This window comes from Suillus bovinus, assembly GCF_016758785.1.
Source record: "Suillus bovinus strain UH-Sbo-P2 chromosome Unknown EDB93scaffold_26, whole genome shotgun sequence".
NCBI lineage: Eukaryota > Fungi > Basidiomycota > Agaricomycetes > Boletales > Suillaceae > Suillus > Suillus bovinus.
Genome location: NW_024542082.1, coordinates 61,883 through 82,261, shown reverse-complemented (window position 1 = coordinate 82,261; position 20,379 = coordinate 61,883). Strand labels below are relative to the sequence as shown.

The window sequence follows — 20,379 nt, the reverse complement described above, 5'->3', positions numbered from 1 at the left end:
TGCCTGTATACTATATGATGAACTTGGTGTATGTTTGTATGTTTTACAGTTCTAAATCCTATGAACCAGAAATACAGGGTATGTTGAGCCTGAGCGAATTATGCTGGCAGACAATCTCTTGTTCAGTTTACTGTCGGATGCATGGTGGAAATCCACTGTGACCAAATACTGCATCCTTTCTTCTACCAAGACTACACCTGCTTTGCAATGGCCCGATCTAACTCATCAGTACACAGCCCTGAAAAGATCAAGCAGAAATTGACTGAGGAAGAGCTGCTGGTCTTACAATCTCACCTAGAAGAATGGAAGGAAGCCACTGGTAAGGATAGAAAAACAACTCTGAGGGCAGTCATAAAAGAGGCCAAGATGCAAGCCCCTAAGATGGATGCCCAGCTTTTGAAGAAAAGGAAATCTGTGAGCAGCCGATCCTCTAATGGGATAAATGCTCATGATGTATTAAGCTGTACCGGGACTGGTTATATAACCGGAGAGCTCAAAAGACTCTCAAAAAAGAGAGTAAGTTCAGTAAGAAATGGACTGCCCGGTTGGTGATAGAACACCAGTACAAGAAGGAGATCCTTGAAAAGACTGGAGCAAGGCCAGGAGGGAAGGAAATGATAAAACACTACCAGGGTGCGGTCAATGCAATTATGAGCGGTTTATCTGAAGAGCAGCTGGAGGAAGCAAATAAGACTGCAATAGAATGGTCTAGCAAGGCTCCTCCTACAGATGTCCAGGCTGAGTTCGCTCAGAAGAAAGCTCCTGGTATGATGAAGGATCTTGCGACTCAGTTATGGAGGCAGGCTGGTATGAGGATATTCATATTGTCAGCATGGAAAACTGAGGAAGGTGAAGTGAGGATCAATGGGTCAGTGACATTTTCATTCTCTCAACCAGTAAATATAGCCTGACCCGGTCATAAGAATAGACTTCAATGAAAGGTTGGAGGGCAATAGTTTCACAGATACGAAGGACTGGAAGCCCATGTTACCAGAGTGGAATGCCTTTGTTGGAGAAGAGTTCGGTGAGCTTCTGTTTTGTGCAATGTTGGTTGATCCGGTCAAGTACTTACACCATGTCATAAAAACCAGCAGTTGACTGGAATGATGATGAGGATGGAAATGAGGACGGGGAGGGAAAGGAGAGCAGGAACCAAAGGAGAAATAAAGAGAAATTCCCCATGGAAGTGGATACCTATGGGCTTCCAGTCATACCGGATATTAAGCCACTTAACCTAGAGAACAAAAAGTCTCTTATCTGGACATTCCTCACAAAACACTATAGTAAGTGTCAAATCAAATATACGGAGCATTGATAAAGCAGCTACATATTTTGCAGGGTTTTGCAGTCAAAAGCCAAAGGTGTCTGTTCCTTGGTCTGCAGTGAGAGATGCTCAGGAAGATTTTATCGAGGCCAAGTTTTTACCTTCCGGAGGGAAAATCAAGGACCCATTGAAGCTTCAGTTGCTTGAAGCTGACCGGCTCTTAGAGCACTGGCATCAAAGACAAAAGAACAAGGTTCAGCCAATGTTTCAATTCAAAGGCTGGCAAGACCATGACAAGGAGATGAGAGAACCAGTGGAGACAATCACATCATGCGACTCTAGCGGGATATGCAGTCTAACGACAATGCAGACTAGGGTTCCAGTGACAAAACCAACCAGCAAGCCAACCGGAAAGTCATCTGGGAAGCGGACCGGAAGGGTGGCACAGGAGTCAAGTAGTGAGAGTGAGGATGGTGATGAAGGTGAGGGTGAGGGTGAGGGTAAAGGGAATGAAGAAGTACAATCACCACCTATCAAGCTGAAATCAACTGGAAAACGGGGCAGAGCTGTTTGATCTCTTCTGGGTAAAAAACCCCCTACCACGTCGACTGGAAAGTCATCCGGGAAGGTGACCAGTAAGGATGGAACAGAAGTCAAATAGTGAGGACAAGGATAGGAACAGAGCTGTTTGATCTCTTCTGGGTAAAAAACCACCTGCCATGTCGACCGGAAAGTCATCCAGGAAGGTGACTGTAAGGGTGGAACAGGAATCAAATAGTGCAGAAGAGGATAGGAATGAAGACGATGAAGTCCAATTGCCCCCTTCCAAGCTGAAATCGACCAGAAAGCGGGGCAGAGCTGTCCAATCTCATTCGGTGGGAGATTCCTGTGTACCGGTCAAGAAATCAAAACCAAATGTGATTAGGTGCAACAGACCACCGGGGGACAATGCTGGCACCCCTTCAGTAGAATCATCCGGTAATCATACTACAGCCCCACTGCCTGCAAACAATGCCTGTGGAAGTCGCTTAGTCAGTCCTGCATCAGCCGTCCGGAGGAAGGAGATGAGTCAGAAGATACCTGTGCCCAAACCAACGGCTGCCTGCACCACAAAGGTCACCAACAAGAAAACCAAAAGAGGTGGAGCTCAAGTTGACAATCCTGAGCCAAAGTGGTCTACCAGAACTGCAAAGGTGTCTTATAAAGTGAATTACATGCAAAGGGAGTAATCATTGAGCTTTATTGAATGTACTATACAAGGGGTGGAGAGTATTGACTGTATATACATCATGTTGACAGTCGGTATATTGAAATCAGTTGAAATGCCAATAACAACACATTTTTGGAATGAAGAACATCCTGGCTGACAAGCAATTCTTCCGGTGACATTGTGCTCTGAGCCCTTTCCATCTCCAACCAATGTATTGCCAAGCACAAATCGCCTACAGCGCACTGAATGACAAATCCTATGGGTTCCGGTTCACCCACTATGACTGAGTTTTAGTAAATAGAAATATGATATTGCATGGAATGACCTACAAGACTGATCCGGCAGAACATGTACCAGATTCAGAGTCTCAAATCCCATGTCCAAGTGTCCATTGTCAGGTTGAATGTCTACTGAATTCTCATTTAACAGTGCAAACAAACAATGAAGAAACTTACATGACCGATCCGGAAATCATGAACCAGATGGACACCAAAGCCCATGTCCAAAGGCCATGGACAGAAGGTGAAGGGGGATGTAGGTAGCCACTGTCCAGTAAGAACGAATTGCATCATTCTTGGAGGGTATCAATACATACAATAGATAAAAGAACATGAAACATACCAATTGAGAAGCAATGCTTCGACTCAATCCCATTTTCTCTTCTTCTGACTTGGACCGCAGGACATGTTCAACTAGCTCATTCAGCCGGTCAAGAAGGGCAATGAGTGCCTGGTTGGCAGTAGCAGCAGTAGTGGTGGTGGTGTTGGAAGCCATTTTAGCAGTAAGATGGTGGTGGTGGCAGGTTAGGTTGGAGAAGAGATCCGGAAGGGAACAATGGTTACTTGGGCAATGTGAAAATTACCGGATGTCCGGGTGAATTTGGAGATCACCAAATACAGAATTCAAGAACCGGATCCCTATTCAGCATAGTGTTTATTTCTGATCGTGTGAATGCAATTGTTGTCATGTCACCATTACCAAACCGGCATCATTATAATTCATGTTATCCAGCTGTGGTTGATTCACACATTGGAGCCAAGGTGCAATCAGCAAACATCATCATGACTTCTGACCAGATGACAGGTCAACCAGGGCCAGAAGTGTTGGATATGGGATTTCCACCCGGCCATGAACTCAATTTCCATCATTTACCTGACCCGGTGAACAAACTGATTCTCCATAGCAACCCATTGGTGTGCCTCTACTGCCATGTAAGAGGTGCACGACAATGAGCTTGGAATGTGAGAGCTGGGTGACCAAAAGGGGTGTGGTTGCCCATACTTGCACTCTTTGCAATAAGTGGCGGATGAAGTGTATCTGGCCAAATCAGCTGGACGCAATCACCACCGGTACAGGTACAACCACCACACCTACCCCACCAGTCACACCCATCGCCACTCGATCAAAGACCACTGGGAAGAGCAAGACTGGTAGGCAGTCAAAAAAAAAAGGCAAGTCTCTTATTGTCCGCTCATGTCTCTACTAATTGATCCCTCCAGACATTCACGCTAAGCGGCCTAGTCCCATCCTGGAGGAACCGGATGTCAATGTTGAAATGGATGCTCCTGCAGTGACAATCACTGGTCTTCCCGGTACTGCCCCAGATGAAGCACCTGAGGGAACTCCAAACACATTTGCTGTGGACCGGTGGATCAAACCTATGGATGACAGTATCTTACCTCCAGCGCCCTTTGTTGACACACCAGGCGAAATCCGGTACTCGCCTGTCTATCCAGGTTGAACTCATCGACCCCCCTCCCCTGCAACTGCTTCCATACCTCTTCAATCTCATCAACGTCCCCATCCTCTAACTAATTTGGACATGGACACCATGTGGACCCAAATCCAAATGGATATGGATCAGCTCTGCACACGTGATGACATGATTCATGATGACCTGTCCCATCGCATTGACCGGCTGCAAGCTGACTATACAGAAGAATTGAACACCCAGAAGGGACTGGTGGATCACTTGGCTTTTCAGATGGGTAGCATTGCCCGGTACCTCAGGGACAACCCAAGGACCACTGCAGCGACGGCCGCAACTCCACCTTCGTTTAATCCACCACCCATTGTCATTCCCAGTACTCCCTTATTCCCCGAGTTTGGCTCCATCAGTGCCTTAGGTCATGCCGTCACCAATAACGTGTTTACTCCAGATGTATTTTCGACCAATGCATGCCCTATTGGCGATGGCTCACCGGTCACAAGAAACGAGCCGGCACCGGCATTTGCATCTACCTCTACCTCCACCATGAATCCTGTGCCCACCATGGGGGAATCCGGTCCACCCATTCATCCGGTTGGTGCATTTCTGGTACCACCTCCCACTGTCCCAATGGCATCTATGCCTTCTACTACAACCCTTCACATGCTGGTCACCGGGCCATCAAATGTGCCGGCTGATGGTCAGTCCATCTCAGCTCCTTTGCCAAACCGGTCATTTGCACCTCAATCACACCAACAGGGTCAGTCAGTGAGTGCCAGGCATGCTAAGAACACCTCTGGTAATTGGCCCAAGTAATGGTAGTATACATAATTTCTTTTCATTTTTACTTATGGTTTATACCGGTGGACATGTGTTGTTCTTTCAATGTTTATAGGACTATGAGTCCAATACCATGGTGGATTGTATGAGATCTTACCGGATAATACACCTACCTTCCGGATGATATACCCACAGGATGATTTACATACCAGATATTTTTCCAACTGGCGTATATACATACTGACCAGATTATGTACCTTCCAGATTATATACCCACTGTATTATATGACTGGATTATATACCTACCGGGGTATATACCCACCGGATAATACACCCACCAAATTTTATGCCTCCCGGATTATATACACCGGATTTTATACCTACCAACCAGATTTTATACCCACCAGATTGCTATACCTACCTACTGGATCATATACCCACCGGACCATATACTTACCTACTGGATACTGTGCCCACCGGATTATATACCTACCACATTATATACTTGCTGGATTTCATACCTACCTACCGGATTTTATACCTACCCACTAGATTATATACCTACTCCTGATTATACTACCTGATTATATACCTACCTGATTATATACCCACTGGATTAATATACCTACCCACCGGATTATATGCCCACCAGATAATATGCCCACCGGTTGATATACCTAACCACCAGATTATATACCTACCTACCGGGTTATATACCTACCCACTGGATTATACACCTACCTACCGGATAATATATGTACCTTCATATATACCTACCGGGTCATCCATTTACCTAATGCTAGATGCACCGGATGCATTATTTCCCGGTGCTGCGACGGTCGCGGTGTTGGGCTTGGAACCACATATTTTTATACTCATGTCAACACCTGAAACATATGCACACATGTCCGACGCACTTTCGCACATGTCCGAGCCACTCCATATCGGATCCAGCGCATCGGACCTTCGGACATCGCATCAGCCAATCGCACTTTGCACGCACTTGTCCATCCCGTGTCCTGTCCATCTGAACTAGCCTCACTAGATGCATAGTTATTCCCGTGCACATTTTCTGACATTCAGACCACATTATTACATGTCTGCAGTACCTCGTGTCTTATTACATAGGACATCGGACCCAAAATATATTGCTACTATCTTCGCCTGTAGTATTCCGAATTTCTATGTACTTACTTAAATACTCTGTAGTGACATGTAGCAATTATGATCCAGTAGTTAGGAGTCATTTCCCGACTCTGGGGATCACCCAGAATATTCTCATAGTTCTCAGTTGCAATTGCGAAATAATACCATTCGTTCACCGTCATACTCCATCACTCGTTATACTCGCGCATACTGCTCGCAATCCAACACTCGTTATAAAGTTTCCGACCTATTATCGTGAAGTCCAAAAGTCCAACATCTCGGACATTGCACTTTGGCTTCAGACATTGGATAAGTACCTTCGGACATCATTGGATCACCTTCAGACATCATTTCACATCATCGGACATTCTGTGCTTTGCATTACTGACGCATTTTTACTACTAATACCAATTAGCAATCCCTTTAGGATCGAACGCACTTGCTCTGCAAGTATAGCAGCGTAGGTTGTACTAAGATCTACCTAAACATTGTTGACTAGGTAGTACAATTTCTGCTGAGCCCAGCAGAGATTTACTCTTTACACCGGATGTACCATCCATTGTGTCCTATATACTAGTACATTCCTATACCATTGTATATACTATATTCCCTCGGCCCATCTGTTTGCCTCAGGTACACACATTCACTCGGCCCACTCGTCTTCATCGTAAACTAGAATCACCATTCATTATGTCCTATATACTAGTACATTCCTATACAATTGTGTATACTATATTCCCTCGGCCCATCTGTTTGCCTCGGGTACTCACATTCACTAGGCCCACTCATATACCCGGCCCATCTGTTTGCCTTAGGTACACACATTCATCCAGCCCACCTGTCTCCATTGTAAACTGGATTCACTATTCATAATGTCCTATATCCTAGCACATTCCTACACTACCATCTATGCCTTCGACGCTTGAAGTTTATCGGGATGTTGAAGATATGTTTGAGGTAACTAGGTACACGTAGCACAATGCAAAAACTGATTGATGTAGTGAAGGTTTTTGGGCAAAGGCCCGAAGGGCTTTTTGGCCCGGTGCATGCGCACGAACCTAAGGGTTTCAAGGTGAGCTGTGATCCCATAAGAGTAGGAGTGCTATGATGCAAATAGCGAAGCTTGACACCCTAGGATGAGTAGGAGAAGCACTCACTATTAGCGTTTACCGTACCGGTGGCATTGTGTGACGGGTAAACGGTTCGAGCACGGGAGATGATTGAATGTAAGGTGCGATGATTACCACATGTTCATGTAGGTACAACGTGAAAGCATCACTTGACCACCTGCCCATAGATTTGATGACATCAAATGGAACTCCTCTCAACAAATACTCGAGCGTTCTGCCTATTCTGAGACCGTGGCCTTTGAGGTCTGCGAGATTCGCAGTTCGTGCAATAGAACTGAGTCTCTTTGCTAGTTGCGGTTTCGAGAGCGGTCTGATGCCCTTGGGGTGTTTCCATGTGAAGAGGTGCTCCTTGCCATTGCCTTGATTCACGCGAAGATGGTTTTCAAGCGCTGTTTTTGGGTCTGAAGGACCATCTTGAGCTGACCAGTAAGCGTCTTCCCCTTCTATAGGTGATGTCTTGGTGCTTGGGATCCGAAATTTTGTGACGGGCAGATTATTGCGATTGACAGTTTCTACAACAGTTTTCATGTGTTATGTGCTTGGATGGATTGAAAGCTTTGATGGCTGGAACAGTGAACTCTCCGAGTCTAGCAATAGAGTAGAATGTAGTAGTTATGCATGCGAAAACAGCCGCGTCTAGCGGGTTATTGATGTCGATGTTTGTACGGATTATACACAAGATTTCGATAGTAAATGGGAGTCGTTTGGAATGTTTGGATGTAGCTGGGGCTAAGGCAGTAGCTCCGTCAAGTATGGCTTTCAGTTCTCTGGCGTCGACTAACCATGGACGTCCATGCAAAAGATGCCAGGCTTTAAGACCAGCAGCATAGTTAGCTAAGGCTGTACCCGAGTATGAACCAGCACAACTCAATAAGAAGGCGAGTAGGAGAGTGGGAGATATTGGACAGTGTTGATCTTCTGATATGTTTAGCGAATCACAATAGACGTGAAAAACTAGGAGCCCAGCTCCGTACGTTTCCTTGGTGGACATTGCCCAGGATGACCCTATTACTTCTAGTATGTGATCCAACTGTTCGTCAGATATACTGATATCTTGGGTTCTGGATGTTGTTGACGAAGGTAGGTGTGCGCTCTCTCCTGCTGGGAACCACTTCCGCAATCTGTCCCTTGCTAAGCAATGTGGTCTTAATGGAGATGGCATGGGAACTAATCCTGTCTTGTAGCGCAAAGGGGAAGGGTTGTTTGGTACTAAAGTGCGAGAAGAAGGGAGCGGTGCACTGAAACGAGTGTAGGTGATGCCAGCTTTGGGGTTATTGTGATAGAGTGTTGAAGATGATTTGGTCCTCTTCGGTGTGGGAAGCTCTGGCTCTTTCGAACGCTTGCTGCCGCACAAGTGTTCTGTTGATGACTTTTGCGGCAGGAGTGGAGTACTGCCCATTTTGGAATAGTCGGAATTCTGTTGGAGACAGAGGGGCCGTAGCATTGATGACGAGGTGTTTGATTTCATTGGGAATGCAGGTGGGAGGTAATGGAAGGTGCTCTGGTCCATATTTCCCTCTGGATGGATCGTCTGCGGGGTTGGCTGCACTAATGACATATTCTGTACGGATGATGCAATGTCTGGGTAGATTGTGAAGGAATTCATGGATGCGTTTGAAAACTTCATTGACGACTTTGTTTCGGTTACTTCCTTTCCACCATCCTTCAACGACACTGGTGTTGTCACCATAGACAGTGATGTGGTTGCTAATGTTAGGGAGAGCAGTGAGTGTGTAGACCAAGAGCTCGAAACCAACGGCTTCTGCCCATGCGATGTCTCGTTTTCCATTTCCCGTGGTCTGCCAGCCAGGGACTAGTCTCCAGGCTCTCCACCTGTTACCTATGACTATGCCTATGCCTATGCCTGAGCTAGCGTCTAAAGGGATTGAAAAGGTTGCTGGTGGGTATATTGGACGAGAGACACCACCAGATTGCAGGAGATTTGACCACCATGTGAGGTCCGGTTCAAGTTCTTTGTCGGGGCGATGAGGAAGGTGTGGCTTCTTCTGAAGGACGGTGATTGATCTTTCCAGGCTGGTAAGGTATGCTCTTCCTCTTTTGGCTGCTGCACACGCATGCATTAGTTTACCATAGAGTTCGAGGGCTTCTTGCAACACGTGTGTAGGCTTCCTTCTCTATGTGTGAATGGCCATGAGATATTTCTCGACTTTCGATTGGCTAAGTGAGACCGTGCGGTGATAGATGTCCCATAGAAAACCAATGTAAATGGTTGAGGAAGCGAAAGGTTGATCTTTGGTAATTTGCCAAAAAATTCCTAGATCTGAGGACGAGTCATCTATATCTTGGAGGTTGTAACAGAAGAGTGCATCATGTTCAGATCTAGGTGAAGAGCTGGAGAAGTCTTTAATGGGTTTGGAACAGTCCTCATTAAATTCTTCTATTGATCCATCATTGAAAATACAACCACCATACCAAAGGCAACTGCCCGTTTGGTGCATGCCTCGCTTAAGAAGGTCACAATGCCATTCTGCTCGGTTGTGATTATATTCATCTAAGAACTCCTTACAGATCCTAAAGAATATATGATCGTCGACCCATTTATCTAAGGGACCTAAGCCTTGGTTGCGGAAGATTTCTGCGCCTGCATCTGCAACGTGCCCATAAGTGCCTGCAGAAGGGGTGGCTCCAAATGCTGTACAGGTGTCCACACAGAACTCGGTGTTCGAGGTGCGTACTACTGCGGCAGGCCATTGGGAAGGGTGTAGAGGGACAGTGCGATATGCCTCCGCTACGTCTCGAGTGGCTGCTTCTGATCCTAGAGGAAGTCTCGAAATTAATAAGTAAATAACGGAAAACTTTCCCCAAGTCATAGGGAAGTCGCTAGCATTAATATGTGAATTAACAGATGGGTTGTGGAATAGGGTGTCGGGAGAGCAAGGAAATGAAAAAATCTGAATTAATCAAAACTTTCCTGGTTTACCAGGCTTTGGAATGATTGATAGCGGGGAAGTTTGAAAAGGTCCTATAAGATTTGTAAGTAAAAGAGCGGGAAAAGGTCCTATGTAATGAGATTTTTGGATTTCTTATTTTATACTGGCGTCAAACTGGTCCTTGTAAGTAATAACAGATTGACTATTAGCAGGGGATTGGGTGTTATGTATCATAGGGAAATTTAGAATGAAACCGGAACAGATACCTTCAGGAACTTTAGCGAAGCGTGCTAAGAGGTTAGCATTCTTCAACTCTCTGTACCAAGCATCGGCTTTGTATGGAGTGATGGGATTAAGCTTCCTGTGCTCTAGGGCACTTTGAAGCTCCATGAGTGATGGTGCCACATCCGGAGCATATGTGACGATTGTTGTGCGTGGTGCTGTTGCATCCTCCTTCTCGTTGCCAGGCAGTGCATAGTTGTTTACCAGCTCTGGTCCAGAGCGCTTTGTGAATGTGTTCGGCGATGGTGTCGTATTTTCGATCCCAAGTGAGGGTTGCAGAGCAATCAATGACATGGTGAGAGTTTCGGCCGAGGCAAACAGCGCAAACTGGGAGCGGGACGCTGGGGTCTCGAAAGGTTTTAGGCCTTTTGTTGAACCTGTTGTCTGGAGAGGATGGCGGGGAGCGCTTCTGCGAACTAAATGAGCATGCGTGATGCTGATTGCTCTTGGATGTCGACACTGCCAGCACGGCTTGTGGTTGTGCATTGGATGTAACCTGGCACATGATGGCCGTAATGCAAGAGCGAACAAGTGTTTCGAAGAAATGTGCCATGATTGGCGGAGCGTTTGAAAACCCGAAAGGGTGTGATATGGTTGACCGTGATTGGTCATTTTGTAATGCAAAGAGTGGGGTGGAACATTATGTCCACAAGGTGAGGATGTTTGGACGTTATGCCAAAGGGTTTGTGCAGGTTGCGGTGATCGCAGGATAAATGATAGGAATGATGAATTCTTTAGTTTTGTGTTCGATTTTTAATGGTGAAGGGGAGACGCACCTGAATAGCTAATTGTTGCATTCGAAATTGGTTGAAGATCATCTCTCAGGCCTCGTCTAACAGATCTTGATTGATCTTAGCTAGGCTCCAGCTGTTCGAACTGCCTACTGAAAGATGCCAGTGTCACCGCTGTTGGGCTTGGTATAGCAACAGCGCTCACTGTTTATGAGTGTCGAAATCATGTCTCCAGCGATGGTTTTGTAACGCGGACCAAAATGAGACGTGCATGGCTACCCTATCATCTGGCCAGTCATTTTCTTTCATTAGTACAATCATTCGAGGCGCTGCTTCGTTAAATTGCTCCCAAGTAAGGTTCTCATCCTTTACTATCTGCGCTTTGGGATCTCGAGCGGCACCGGCCGGAATCCACTTGTGCATTCCATCAGCAGTAGGTAGCATTATTAGGGCGTCTTCATCAGCTGTAAAGGTGTTCCGAGAAGCTTCTTCTAAGCTGCTGTTCGTGAAGTAGAAGAGTTCGCAGTAGTTGCCTGATTTCATTTTCCGGATGGCATATTGACATGGAAGGATGATCAGGTTGGACGGAACTTCAGCGTTGCGGATTGGTGCGTACTTGGATTTGTTCTTTTTCCATTCTTCTAAAACAGCAGCTTCTTGCTTGGTAAGGAGTGTTTGTTGCCACTGTGCTTCCTCTTCTGCGATATGTCTGCGCTCTTCTTCGGCTCCTTCAGCTTCCTCACAAATCCTGGCTGACCACCAACGTCTGTCTGCATTGTTTTGGATATGCCACAGGTTTTCCAATATTTTGGCGGCCTGCTGGTCATTCGTCGTTTCGTTAATGAGCTGAGCACGAGCTAGAGTGTATTCTTCCGACTCGAAGTCTGGTGGAACGGCTAAGTTGGGGTCTTCTGCGATGATAGGCATTACAAATAGATAATAATGCAAGGAACAACGAAAATTTAGCGTAGATAATACGAGAGACTTAATAACGAGTGACTGATACTTGTCTGCTGTTGCGAACCGGGACAAGAGGTGTTGCGCTGTCTTAATAACCGAGGGTCTTATATAAAGTCGTGTAAATGTAATGACACCACAATTACACTTTGGATAAGACTGCTTGCCAGTCCTCGATTAACACGGTCTATGACTTTTCCTATTTCGTGGTAGATAATGTGTGAGTTCTTGGGAGGCTCGCTAAACTAATCTTTGTCAAGATCAACCTAGCCGGAGCTTTACTTTTCTTTATTGAAACTCAAATCTCTTGTCTAGGAATAAGCTTCTAGACACATAATTCGGTTTCTGGAATGTATTTGCCTAGGAAATCTCCTTCTAGGCTCTGGACTTGGATACTGGAACTAGTGAGACGTGGTCTCAAATATATGAAATATGACCAAGATCACTTGGTCTATGGACACCTGACTGTGAAACAATGGTCTCAAATATACAATATATGTTCAAGATTGCTTGAAAAAAGGGGACTATAACTTGACCAAGATCACTTGGTCTATGGGACTACTAGTGAGACATGGTCTCAACAATATGATAGATGACTAAGATCGCTTAGTCAAAGGGCACAGAGCAATGAGACAAAGGGGTCTCAAAGACAATATATATGACCAAGAACGCTTGGTCTATGGCACTAATAAGTTTCTAAGGTAAGAAACTTATAATCTCAAGGGAATTCTTTTCCCTGCACTTGTCTCACTTCAAAGGGACTAACTTTGCAAGTGAAATATCTGAGAGGCAGATTGCTACAAATGAGAGATCATATTTTTTTTGGGGGAGAATGGGCTCTCCTTATATACATTTTGTGTGGGAAAGTAACCTAGGTTCACAAATAATAAAAAATAAGGAGGACCAATCAAAATATTGGGTCAAACCCAATAAAAGATTAAAATACAAGTGAAAGATGGAGCTATGACATCATTGTGGAGCAGAACATTCTGGAATGTGGAGTAATGACATCATAATGACATCAAGAGTGACATCATTGTGGAGCAAAAGATTCCAGAACCTTCTATGAGTGAGTCAGAGTGAGTCATTGTGGAGCAGAATATTCTAGAAGGAAATGACATCATGGATGATGTCATTGTAGAGTAGAATAATCTAGAGCTTGATGACATAATATCTTTCAACAGAATACCTGCAGGAGTATCTGTGGAGTCTTATGACATCATAATGACATCATACCCTATGGGTACAATTTTATGAAGTGTCAGGTGAGTCAAAGCATCCTAATGAAAAAGTAAAGTAAAGAAACACTAGAGAAAAGTAGGTAGCAAAAATAAGACAGTTGGCAGGAATTGAAACACAGTCAAAAAAAATAATGCAGTTGGCAGGAATTGAAACGCAGTCAAAATAATACAGTTGGCAGGAATTGAAACACGGTCTTTTTGGATAGGTTTTTTATAGGCTTTGTACTTTTCTCTATGGTTTTCTCTAGCCAAAGTGAATAAGCCAAAGGCAAGGCTATACCTTAACCTCCATTTCTCTTCTCACATCAACTAGGTCTAAATGTGATTCCCATCTCACATTAGACTTTTTCCGTCAAAACGTATTCAGATCATGAAACTTGGGGAAAACTGGAAATATGAACCATGGTTTGAAACCAAGGTATGGGTTGACTAGTCTGAGGACTAAGCTAACAGACTTTGTCTTTTGAGGGTCACCTAGTATTCATGTCCATGCATGATTCCCACATCATGCAGGACAGCGCCACTTTGCTTACTCACGCGTAGACTCAATTCTGTGTCAGTCTCGTGACTCGGCTGATGCAGAAAACCATCTATACTATATACCCCCGGCCCATCCGTTTGGCTTGGGTACACACATTCACTTGGCCCACTCCTATATCATGGTACAATTATTACCATGGGCCCATGTGGGATGGCCCATCCCCATCGGTACATTGTCACACTCGGCTGCCCATCTGAGACGGGTGAATTCACTGAATGGGCTCAGCATACTCATCAACTTCCACCGCATGGTGATGAGTGATGAATATGAACACTCACTGGAACATTGCACAATGGCTCCTTGCATGGGGAACACTGTAGCAAGAACCACGACAGATGCGAGCGCGCTGAGGACAAGAGAAAGCTTCATGTTCGAGTTAAAGAGGTGCGATTAGTACTTTGTCGATGTGGCACATTGGAATCTTCAAGCTAGGGATTTATACCTTTTTGTAGCGCTCATGAGTGACTTATGGGTCACCTGAAGCCTTATCTACTCATATTCGATGAAAGACCGCATCAGGAAAACCTTCCGATACAAACCTAGACTAAGTATGTGAAGTTTAATAAAATTTTCTCTAACACATTGTAATTTCGCAAAAGTAGACAACTTAGCAGATTAGAGAATCTTTTTTACTGCCCCACCAGATCCTACTCGTGGACACTAATTTAGTGATAATTTTAAACAAATTCACAAACTTACAGAGTGTTATGAGGACCTTATCTGATGGTTTGTTCAGTTTTTGTTGTTTGTGTTCGAACATTATACAAGAACAAATTAAGTTTTCATTAAAAGAGGGTATATCAGCATAGCTTCATAGAGAGCAAGACAACAAAGGAACATCGAGAACAATATATGTCACATATGTGAATGCAATGATGTAAAATAAGAAATTTACTCCTCACCATCCATGCCGTTGATATTGAGGAAAGCCATTGCAGACTCGTGTGATCCTACTAAAGCAGTGTTGCTACTGGTACAGAGTTTCCTTGTGAGGTGTTAGACTCGGACAGATGATTTAACACAACACAAAAATGAACTCACTGGATAGCCTCAAAAATATCAGCCATCATCTTGTGAAACTTATGTGGCGCCGTCACCTTCATGTCTTCGAGAAATTTTACGTGAAAAAAGTAGACCTCGCTGAATAGATTGCCAGTGAAATTGAACTTAGATGGGGATCCATTAGCCTTCCAGAAGAGTGCGGCATACACCTATGCGCTCATTGTTAGTACATGGACTGGGCTCAGAGTAGATCAATAAATATACTGAAGTACTGGTTAAAGCAACCATTGGAATTGTAACCTCAGGCCGCTGGGCCTTGTTGCTTGCAATCTTCTTGAAGCGGTCTGAAAATTTCACCCCAACTGACTTGAGCCCATTGAAGTAGCGCCCCTTCATTAGATAGGGTAAAATATCAGCAAAGTATGGCTTTTTTGACTGCAGAATGGGGTCATTCTTCTCCTGGAGAGTGCACATGACACTGAGCAAATCAATATGCATAACCAGGAACACAGTCACTTACATTGCAATGTTGTTCATAGTGGTAGACATGGTTGATCAGCAAAGCCTTTGCAGTGTTGACACAGTCAGGGCCAAGACGATAATACGCTGATACTTGAGTGCAAGCATCATCTTTTAATTCAGTGTGGAAAAGTGGCACTTGAGCCTCGACCTGTATGCAAGGTTCAACCAACTAGTAATATTGCAGAGTCTAACTCTTGAGCGTACCAGCATGGTGAGAGCTGTCACATATGAGTCATCACTCTTGAGGCAATCTTGGATAGGCGAAACACCGCAGGCACGAGCTGCTGTTAAGAGTGCATCCTGCGTAAAAAAGCTCTTCTCCATGAGCTCCAGATAGCCGTTGACAAATGTCATGTGAACTTTTGCCTCTAATATTGCTCTTTGGACCACACAACGGGTGTCAATATCTTGATCCGTCAGCTTTAACTTACCAGTGTCTGACCATACGAGCTTGGGCCTTCCAGAGTGATCAATAGGAGCATCTGGGTCGTCCTCTTCAGAGTCACTGTGGTCATATGATGCCATGGCAGCCTCAGGTTCCTCATCTGACATGACAACTTCCCAGACAGGTGTCTGCAGAGGATCAGTATTGATTAAATGAAGAAGAGAACTTTCACTCACATTATTTGCTCGTTTATGATCGCGTGCAGACTGAGTTTTTTTTGTCTGATGGGTGGTATGATAATTTCAACGAGGAAGTAGATATCCGAGCCAACTTACCCTGGTAGTCCTTGGTTGAGACAATGGGAAGGGGAATGATTCAGCAGTCCGCATCAGCTCAGGTTCCTCGTCCGACACGACAACTTGAGTATCTGCCCAGACAGGTGTCTGCAGAGGATGCAAATTATTTGAGTGCAAAAAATAACTGTGAGAGAATTTTCACTCACCTCATTTGCTCGTTTATGATCACGTGCAGACTGAGTTTTGTTTATCTGAGGAGTGGTATTATAATTTCAACACAGAAGTAGATATCTGAGTCAACTTACCTTGGTAGTCCTTGGTTGAGACGATGGGAAGGGGAATGGTTCAACTGTCTGTATCAGCTTCTTTGAGGTGGTTGTGGAAGGCCAGGTTGGTTGGGTCAAAATGAAATTAGCATGTTTGGCTTTCGACCTTGAAACAAACACTGGTGTCTGAGGGAAGCCAATTGAAGGTATGATCAGTTACTGTCAACAGTAAGCACAACAATGACACTTACTTCAGCTGATAAGGACTTGGGCTCCTCCAAATCGTCTTCGATTTCCTCCTCACTGTCCTCCTCGATGGGCTCGTCTGCTAAAAAATTATCATCAATTGCCTGCTGGGAAGAGCCTGACCGCTGCTCATTTTCTCTTCCTGCCACACCTGTAAGGTTGCTGAACTACCAAATACAATTAAGATGAAGCTGACTGACCTTTCATTTGTGTGACAGGGCTCATGCGGCCTTCATCAGAATCTTGTGGTTCGGTAACTAGACAATACCTTTAAATTAGTCATCATGATATCACGAGTCGGTGCTCACGTGTTCGGCATTTCTTGGTAGTACTATGTACTTCTGTTGAGTTGCAGGACGCCTCACTCACAACTATGCACTGGTACAGTTTCACGTAAGTGTACTACTACTAAGAACCTGAATTAAGTTCAAACACTTACTTGGACACTTTTTAGATGCAGGTCCAGAGATCTCAGCATCTGGAGGATCACCAGTAACTTGTGCCATGCTGCGGCGGCCATGCTTGCCAGTTGTAGACCCTTGGGGTTTCCTTTGTGTGGTTTTTTTCTCCATGGGCTTTTCTCCAGTAGGATGCTGCTGACGTGGTTTCATAGTCATCCAGACTAGTGCAGTGTCCAGTAAGTGCTGCTCAAATTTTGACTCATTCAATGATCTGCTGACCTGCATTTTCCATAGCTCTTTTTTTTGCACCTCATTGATCTGTTGCAGTAACAGGCATCCGTAGTGGTTTAGATTTGTTATAGTAGTAAGTACTCACTCTTGGAGGGCCAACTGGAACCTGTATTGTTGCTGTGTGACATGCTAACCTGAACGGTATAGTAACAAGTGGATAATTTTGAAGCAGTAAAGAACGTGATGGGGGAATAGATAATTGGCTTATACCACTGGCAACTTCAGTACATGTATTTATGTATCTTGAATGAGTGGTACCATTGCCACTGGGCAAAACTCACATGTCCAACAGTTCCCAAAACGAGCATTGTTTTTCGAGCGTCTCATTTGGATTAGTGCAGGTTCCTGGGTGCTCAACTTTAGTTTTGTGAGTCATTGTACAGGTGCTGCATGATATACTACTAGTAGCCTGCCAGAATGTTTTGGCATGGAGTTTGAATCACTTGGTTTTTTTGCTGGTCATTTGCATTCAATTTTTCTGATCAGTTTTGTCACTTGGACCATGTCAATAGCTTGCTTCGTTGTTGAGATAGAAATCAATATTTGTAGCACTACTTTTCGAAAATAAATTCACACTTTTTTTGGAAATTATGCCAGCCTCTACCATTATGCAAATTGCTGTAATGCAATGTCAACAAACTTAGTACTAATTAGTTGATAGTAATGGATGTCATGATATCATGTATGAACTGAGCTGAAATTTGTGAAACAAGTGACATATGCTATATGATATCTACTGTACCCCAGCCATCATCATGTCAAGTTGAGCTAGTATGTTGGTGGATGAGACCTGCGAGTCCCCAACATTTAGCATGTGAGATTTCTGGTAGTTGAACACAATTTTCTGGACGCTGTCCAGGTTACCGATATGGCACATGATGTCATTGAAAGTCTCGCTCCCTTCAAGTTGCGTGAATGGCAGGATGACCGGTGGATGGGAAATCTGCTCCCACAGCACTAACTTGGCAACTGCTCCAATAGAAGCGATGGCATAATTGAGTTGTTGGAGTTGGTGCGACATTGAGGTGGAAAGGAATTCTGAGATGCAGAGGTCACTGCACCATATGAAACAGATAGCGACATGAAATATCAAGGGGTTATCGAGAACCCCATCAAGTATGGTGACATTCCTATCCTGAAAAAAAAGATTGAAATTTGCATGTATTTGAAAATAACAGTGAAACATACTGCATCAACTGTGAACTTATGCATGAAGGCTAACAGGTTACAAGTATCGTTAATCAATGCAGTTAAGACACGGCCACGAAATTGGACTGGCATGAGACTGGAGTCTAGTGGGGGGTAGAAACTGTAGCCCAAGGTGAGACAACTCCATACCATGACCAATAGTTTGCGAAAAGTGTTGTTCCATGCGACCACCACCTGCTGACGTTGATTACTAGTTGTTTTGACTGTAACTACATAAATATGAATTAGTATCCAAATCAGCAACTTATTTGTAAAAAATATAACATTCATACCCAGCACAGATGCTGCCTCTGAGATCATGAGAGAAACAAGTGCAGCCTTCTCGGCATCTGTACCAGCCATTGCAGATGCCGTCAATACAGATCTTGGGATTCTTCGCTTTGCATGATCTACAATCTGTTTTTTCACATTGGGCCTGACATTAATGACGACAAGGGCTGTGGTTGGCTGCACAGTGGCAGGAATAGTGGTAGGGGGCATCATGGGCTGCATGGTATTGAGGGCAGCCATTGTGGTTGTTGGCTGAGATGGCTGAGAAACTCTGGGCTCAGGTATGAAGTGCTGCATGGTATCGAGGGCAGCCATTGTGGATGTTGGCTGAGACGGCCGAGAAACTCTGTGCTCAGGTATGAAGTATGGTGTGATGGAGGGTCGAGGGCACCTATGTCTCTCAGGATACTCAGGCTGTGATAACTCTGCCGGCAACTGAGGAACTGGTGGATGGTAGAAAGAGTCAAGTTGGGCCGAGTAAGGAATTAAAGGGTGGATGTTGTCACCAGCATTGAGTGGGTTGCTGGCAGACGATGGCCCAGGGATGGGTATGCTAGAGCTAGATGATGGCGCAGCATCTATCTCATCTGTTAGCAACTGTGGTAGACTACCTGTAGTTGTCGTGTATTGGGGGTCTGTGATATGGAGGAATCATGAAATTGGAGACATGACATTATCTGCTTGATCTGTTAACAAGCGGTTGATGTTCCACTAACTTTGGTACTCACTGTTCGAACTTGTAATTCCATCTGTAAATCCATCATAGCCTGACAACAAGAAAAACTTGTCTCGAAGTTGGTCGTGGAAGTGTGGATTACCCAAGTCATCGTTATCCTGCACCTGCATACTTTGCTTGGAGAAAAGAATGGCAGTAGGGAAAAAGAAGATGGTGATCACAGTGGGAGAGCTGGCATCACACGCCAGAAACATGGCCCTTGTACATAATGAAAAATTAAGTAGAACTGGATACTAGTCATGTGATCGCGGTCCGATGCTTAACAATTGCGCTGCTAATTGGTTGATATTAGTAAACAGGTAAGAGAGGGCACAAGTATTACACATACAATAACGGATGGAGAATGGAGGTGAATACTTGACTTGTCATGAGCATACTACTGGTTGGGCGAAACTGTATTTGATCATGTTTACATTGAGGAGGATCAGGGGACTTGGCAGGCAAGCGGCATTATAATTGGGTAATCAACACAGGTACAAGGAAGAGTGACATATATGGAATGGTTGAAGCAATGACATATATGGAATGGTTGAAACGACAACATATATGGAACATTCTGTTTGAACGTTCAGCCTTCCATATGCAAATTGTATTGCAATCGTATCATGAGGAAATGTAATACTTCTTGTCGGATGATAAAGAGTGTAATAACACAACAACACGAGGGGTAATCTCTAGTACATTGTAAGCGCATATATGAATTCACAAATCACCAGAACACAATAGATACTTCCATATCAATAATGATCATATGAGAAAAAAAGTTTGAATGTAGGACAAGAAGTGCAATTTGAGTGGTAAAAGGGAGCCTGTAACTTGTGATGAGTTGAATACTCATGAATTGAGGATTTCCCATACCACTGGAAGGATGATT

At 44.4% G+C, this 20,379-nt stretch overlaps 7 protein-coding genes across 7 annotated transcripts; 3 read left to right on the top strand and 4 right to left on the bottom strand.

Moving 5' to 3' along the window:
* Window positions 1–207: 207 nt before the first annotated feature.
* Window positions 208–1,838, top strand: EDB93DRAFT_1250225 (uncharacterized protein; the record flags this gene model as incomplete). The annotated part of the gene is made up of 5 exons (XM_041452979.1): window positions 208–516; window positions 564–854; window positions 907–1,024; window positions 1,095–1,283; window positions 1,339–1,838. 5 exons carry the CDS (start codon window positions 208–210, stop codon window positions 1,836–1,838), a joined length of 1,407 nt encoding a protein of 468 aa, XP_041307842.1.
* A 145-nt stretch (window positions 1,839–1,983) lies between these two features.
* Window positions 1,984–2,493, top strand: EDB93DRAFT_1250224 (uncharacterized protein; the record flags this gene model as incomplete). The annotated part of the gene is made up of 1 exon (XM_041452978.1): window positions 1,984–2,493. The coding sequence occupies one exon, from the start codon at window positions 1,984–1,986 to the stop codon at window positions 2,491–2,493; it is 510 nt and encodes a 169-aa protein (XP_041307841.1).
* Window positions 2,494–2,945: 452 nt separating this feature from the next.
* On the bottom strand, window positions 2,946–3,248 carry EDB93DRAFT_1250223 (uncharacterized protein; the record flags this gene model as incomplete). Its single annotated transcript, XM_041452977.1, has 2 exons — window positions 2,946–3,047; window positions 3,096–3,248. 2 exons carry the CDS (start codon window positions 3,246–3,248, stop codon window positions 2,946–2,948), a joined length of 255 nt encoding a protein of 84 aa, XP_041307840.1.
* A 454-nt stretch (window positions 3,249–3,702) lies between these two features.
* EDB93DRAFT_1103826 (uncharacterized protein) lies at window positions 3,703–5,085 on the top strand (the record flags this gene model as incomplete). The annotated part of the gene is made up of 5 exons (XM_041447348.1): window positions 3,703–3,904; window positions 3,974–4,200; window positions 4,339–4,882; window positions 4,942–4,950; window positions 5,078–5,085. The coding sequence occupies 5 exons, from the start codon at window positions 3,703–3,705 to the stop codon at window positions 5,083–5,085; spliced, it is 990 nt and encodes a 329-aa protein (XP_041307839.1).
* A 6,258-nt stretch (window positions 5,086–11,343) lies between these two features.
* Window positions 11,344–12,069, bottom strand: EDB93DRAFT_1085123 (uncharacterized protein; the record flags this gene model as incomplete). Its single annotated transcript, XM_041445885.1, has 1 exon — window positions 11,344–12,069. The coding sequence occupies one exon, from the start codon at window positions 12,067–12,069 to the stop codon at window positions 11,344–11,346; it is 726 nt and encodes a 241-aa protein (XP_041307838.1).
* Window positions 12,070–14,772: 2,703 nt separating this feature from the next.
* On the bottom strand, window positions 14,773–17,104 carry EDB93DRAFT_1250218 (uncharacterized protein; the record flags this gene model as incomplete). Its single annotated transcript, XM_041452976.1, has 13 exons — window positions 14,773–14,866; window positions 14,923–15,092; window positions 15,148–15,342; window positions 15,404–15,553; window positions 15,610–15,773; window positions 15,837–15,978; window positions 16,027–16,071; window positions 16,126–16,233; window positions 16,293–16,337; window positions 16,392–16,538; window positions 16,604–16,749; window positions 16,799–16,855; window positions 17,038–17,104. The coding sequence occupies 13 exons, from the start codon at window positions 17,102–17,104 to the stop codon at window positions 14,773–14,775; spliced, it is 1,530 nt and encodes a 509-aa protein (XP_041307837.1).
* Window positions 17,105–18,023: 919 nt separating this feature from the next.
* EDB93DRAFT_1250217 (uncharacterized protein) lies at window positions 18,024–19,699 on the bottom strand (the record flags this gene model as incomplete). The annotated part of the gene is made up of 4 exons (XM_041452975.1): window positions 18,024–18,425; window positions 18,479–18,708; window positions 18,772–19,404; window positions 19,498–19,699. The coding sequence occupies 4 exons, from the start codon at window positions 19,697–19,699 to the stop codon at window positions 18,024–18,026; spliced, it is 1,467 nt and encodes a 488-aa protein (XP_041307836.1).
* Between the last annotated feature and the right edge of the window lie 680 nt (window positions 19,700–20,379).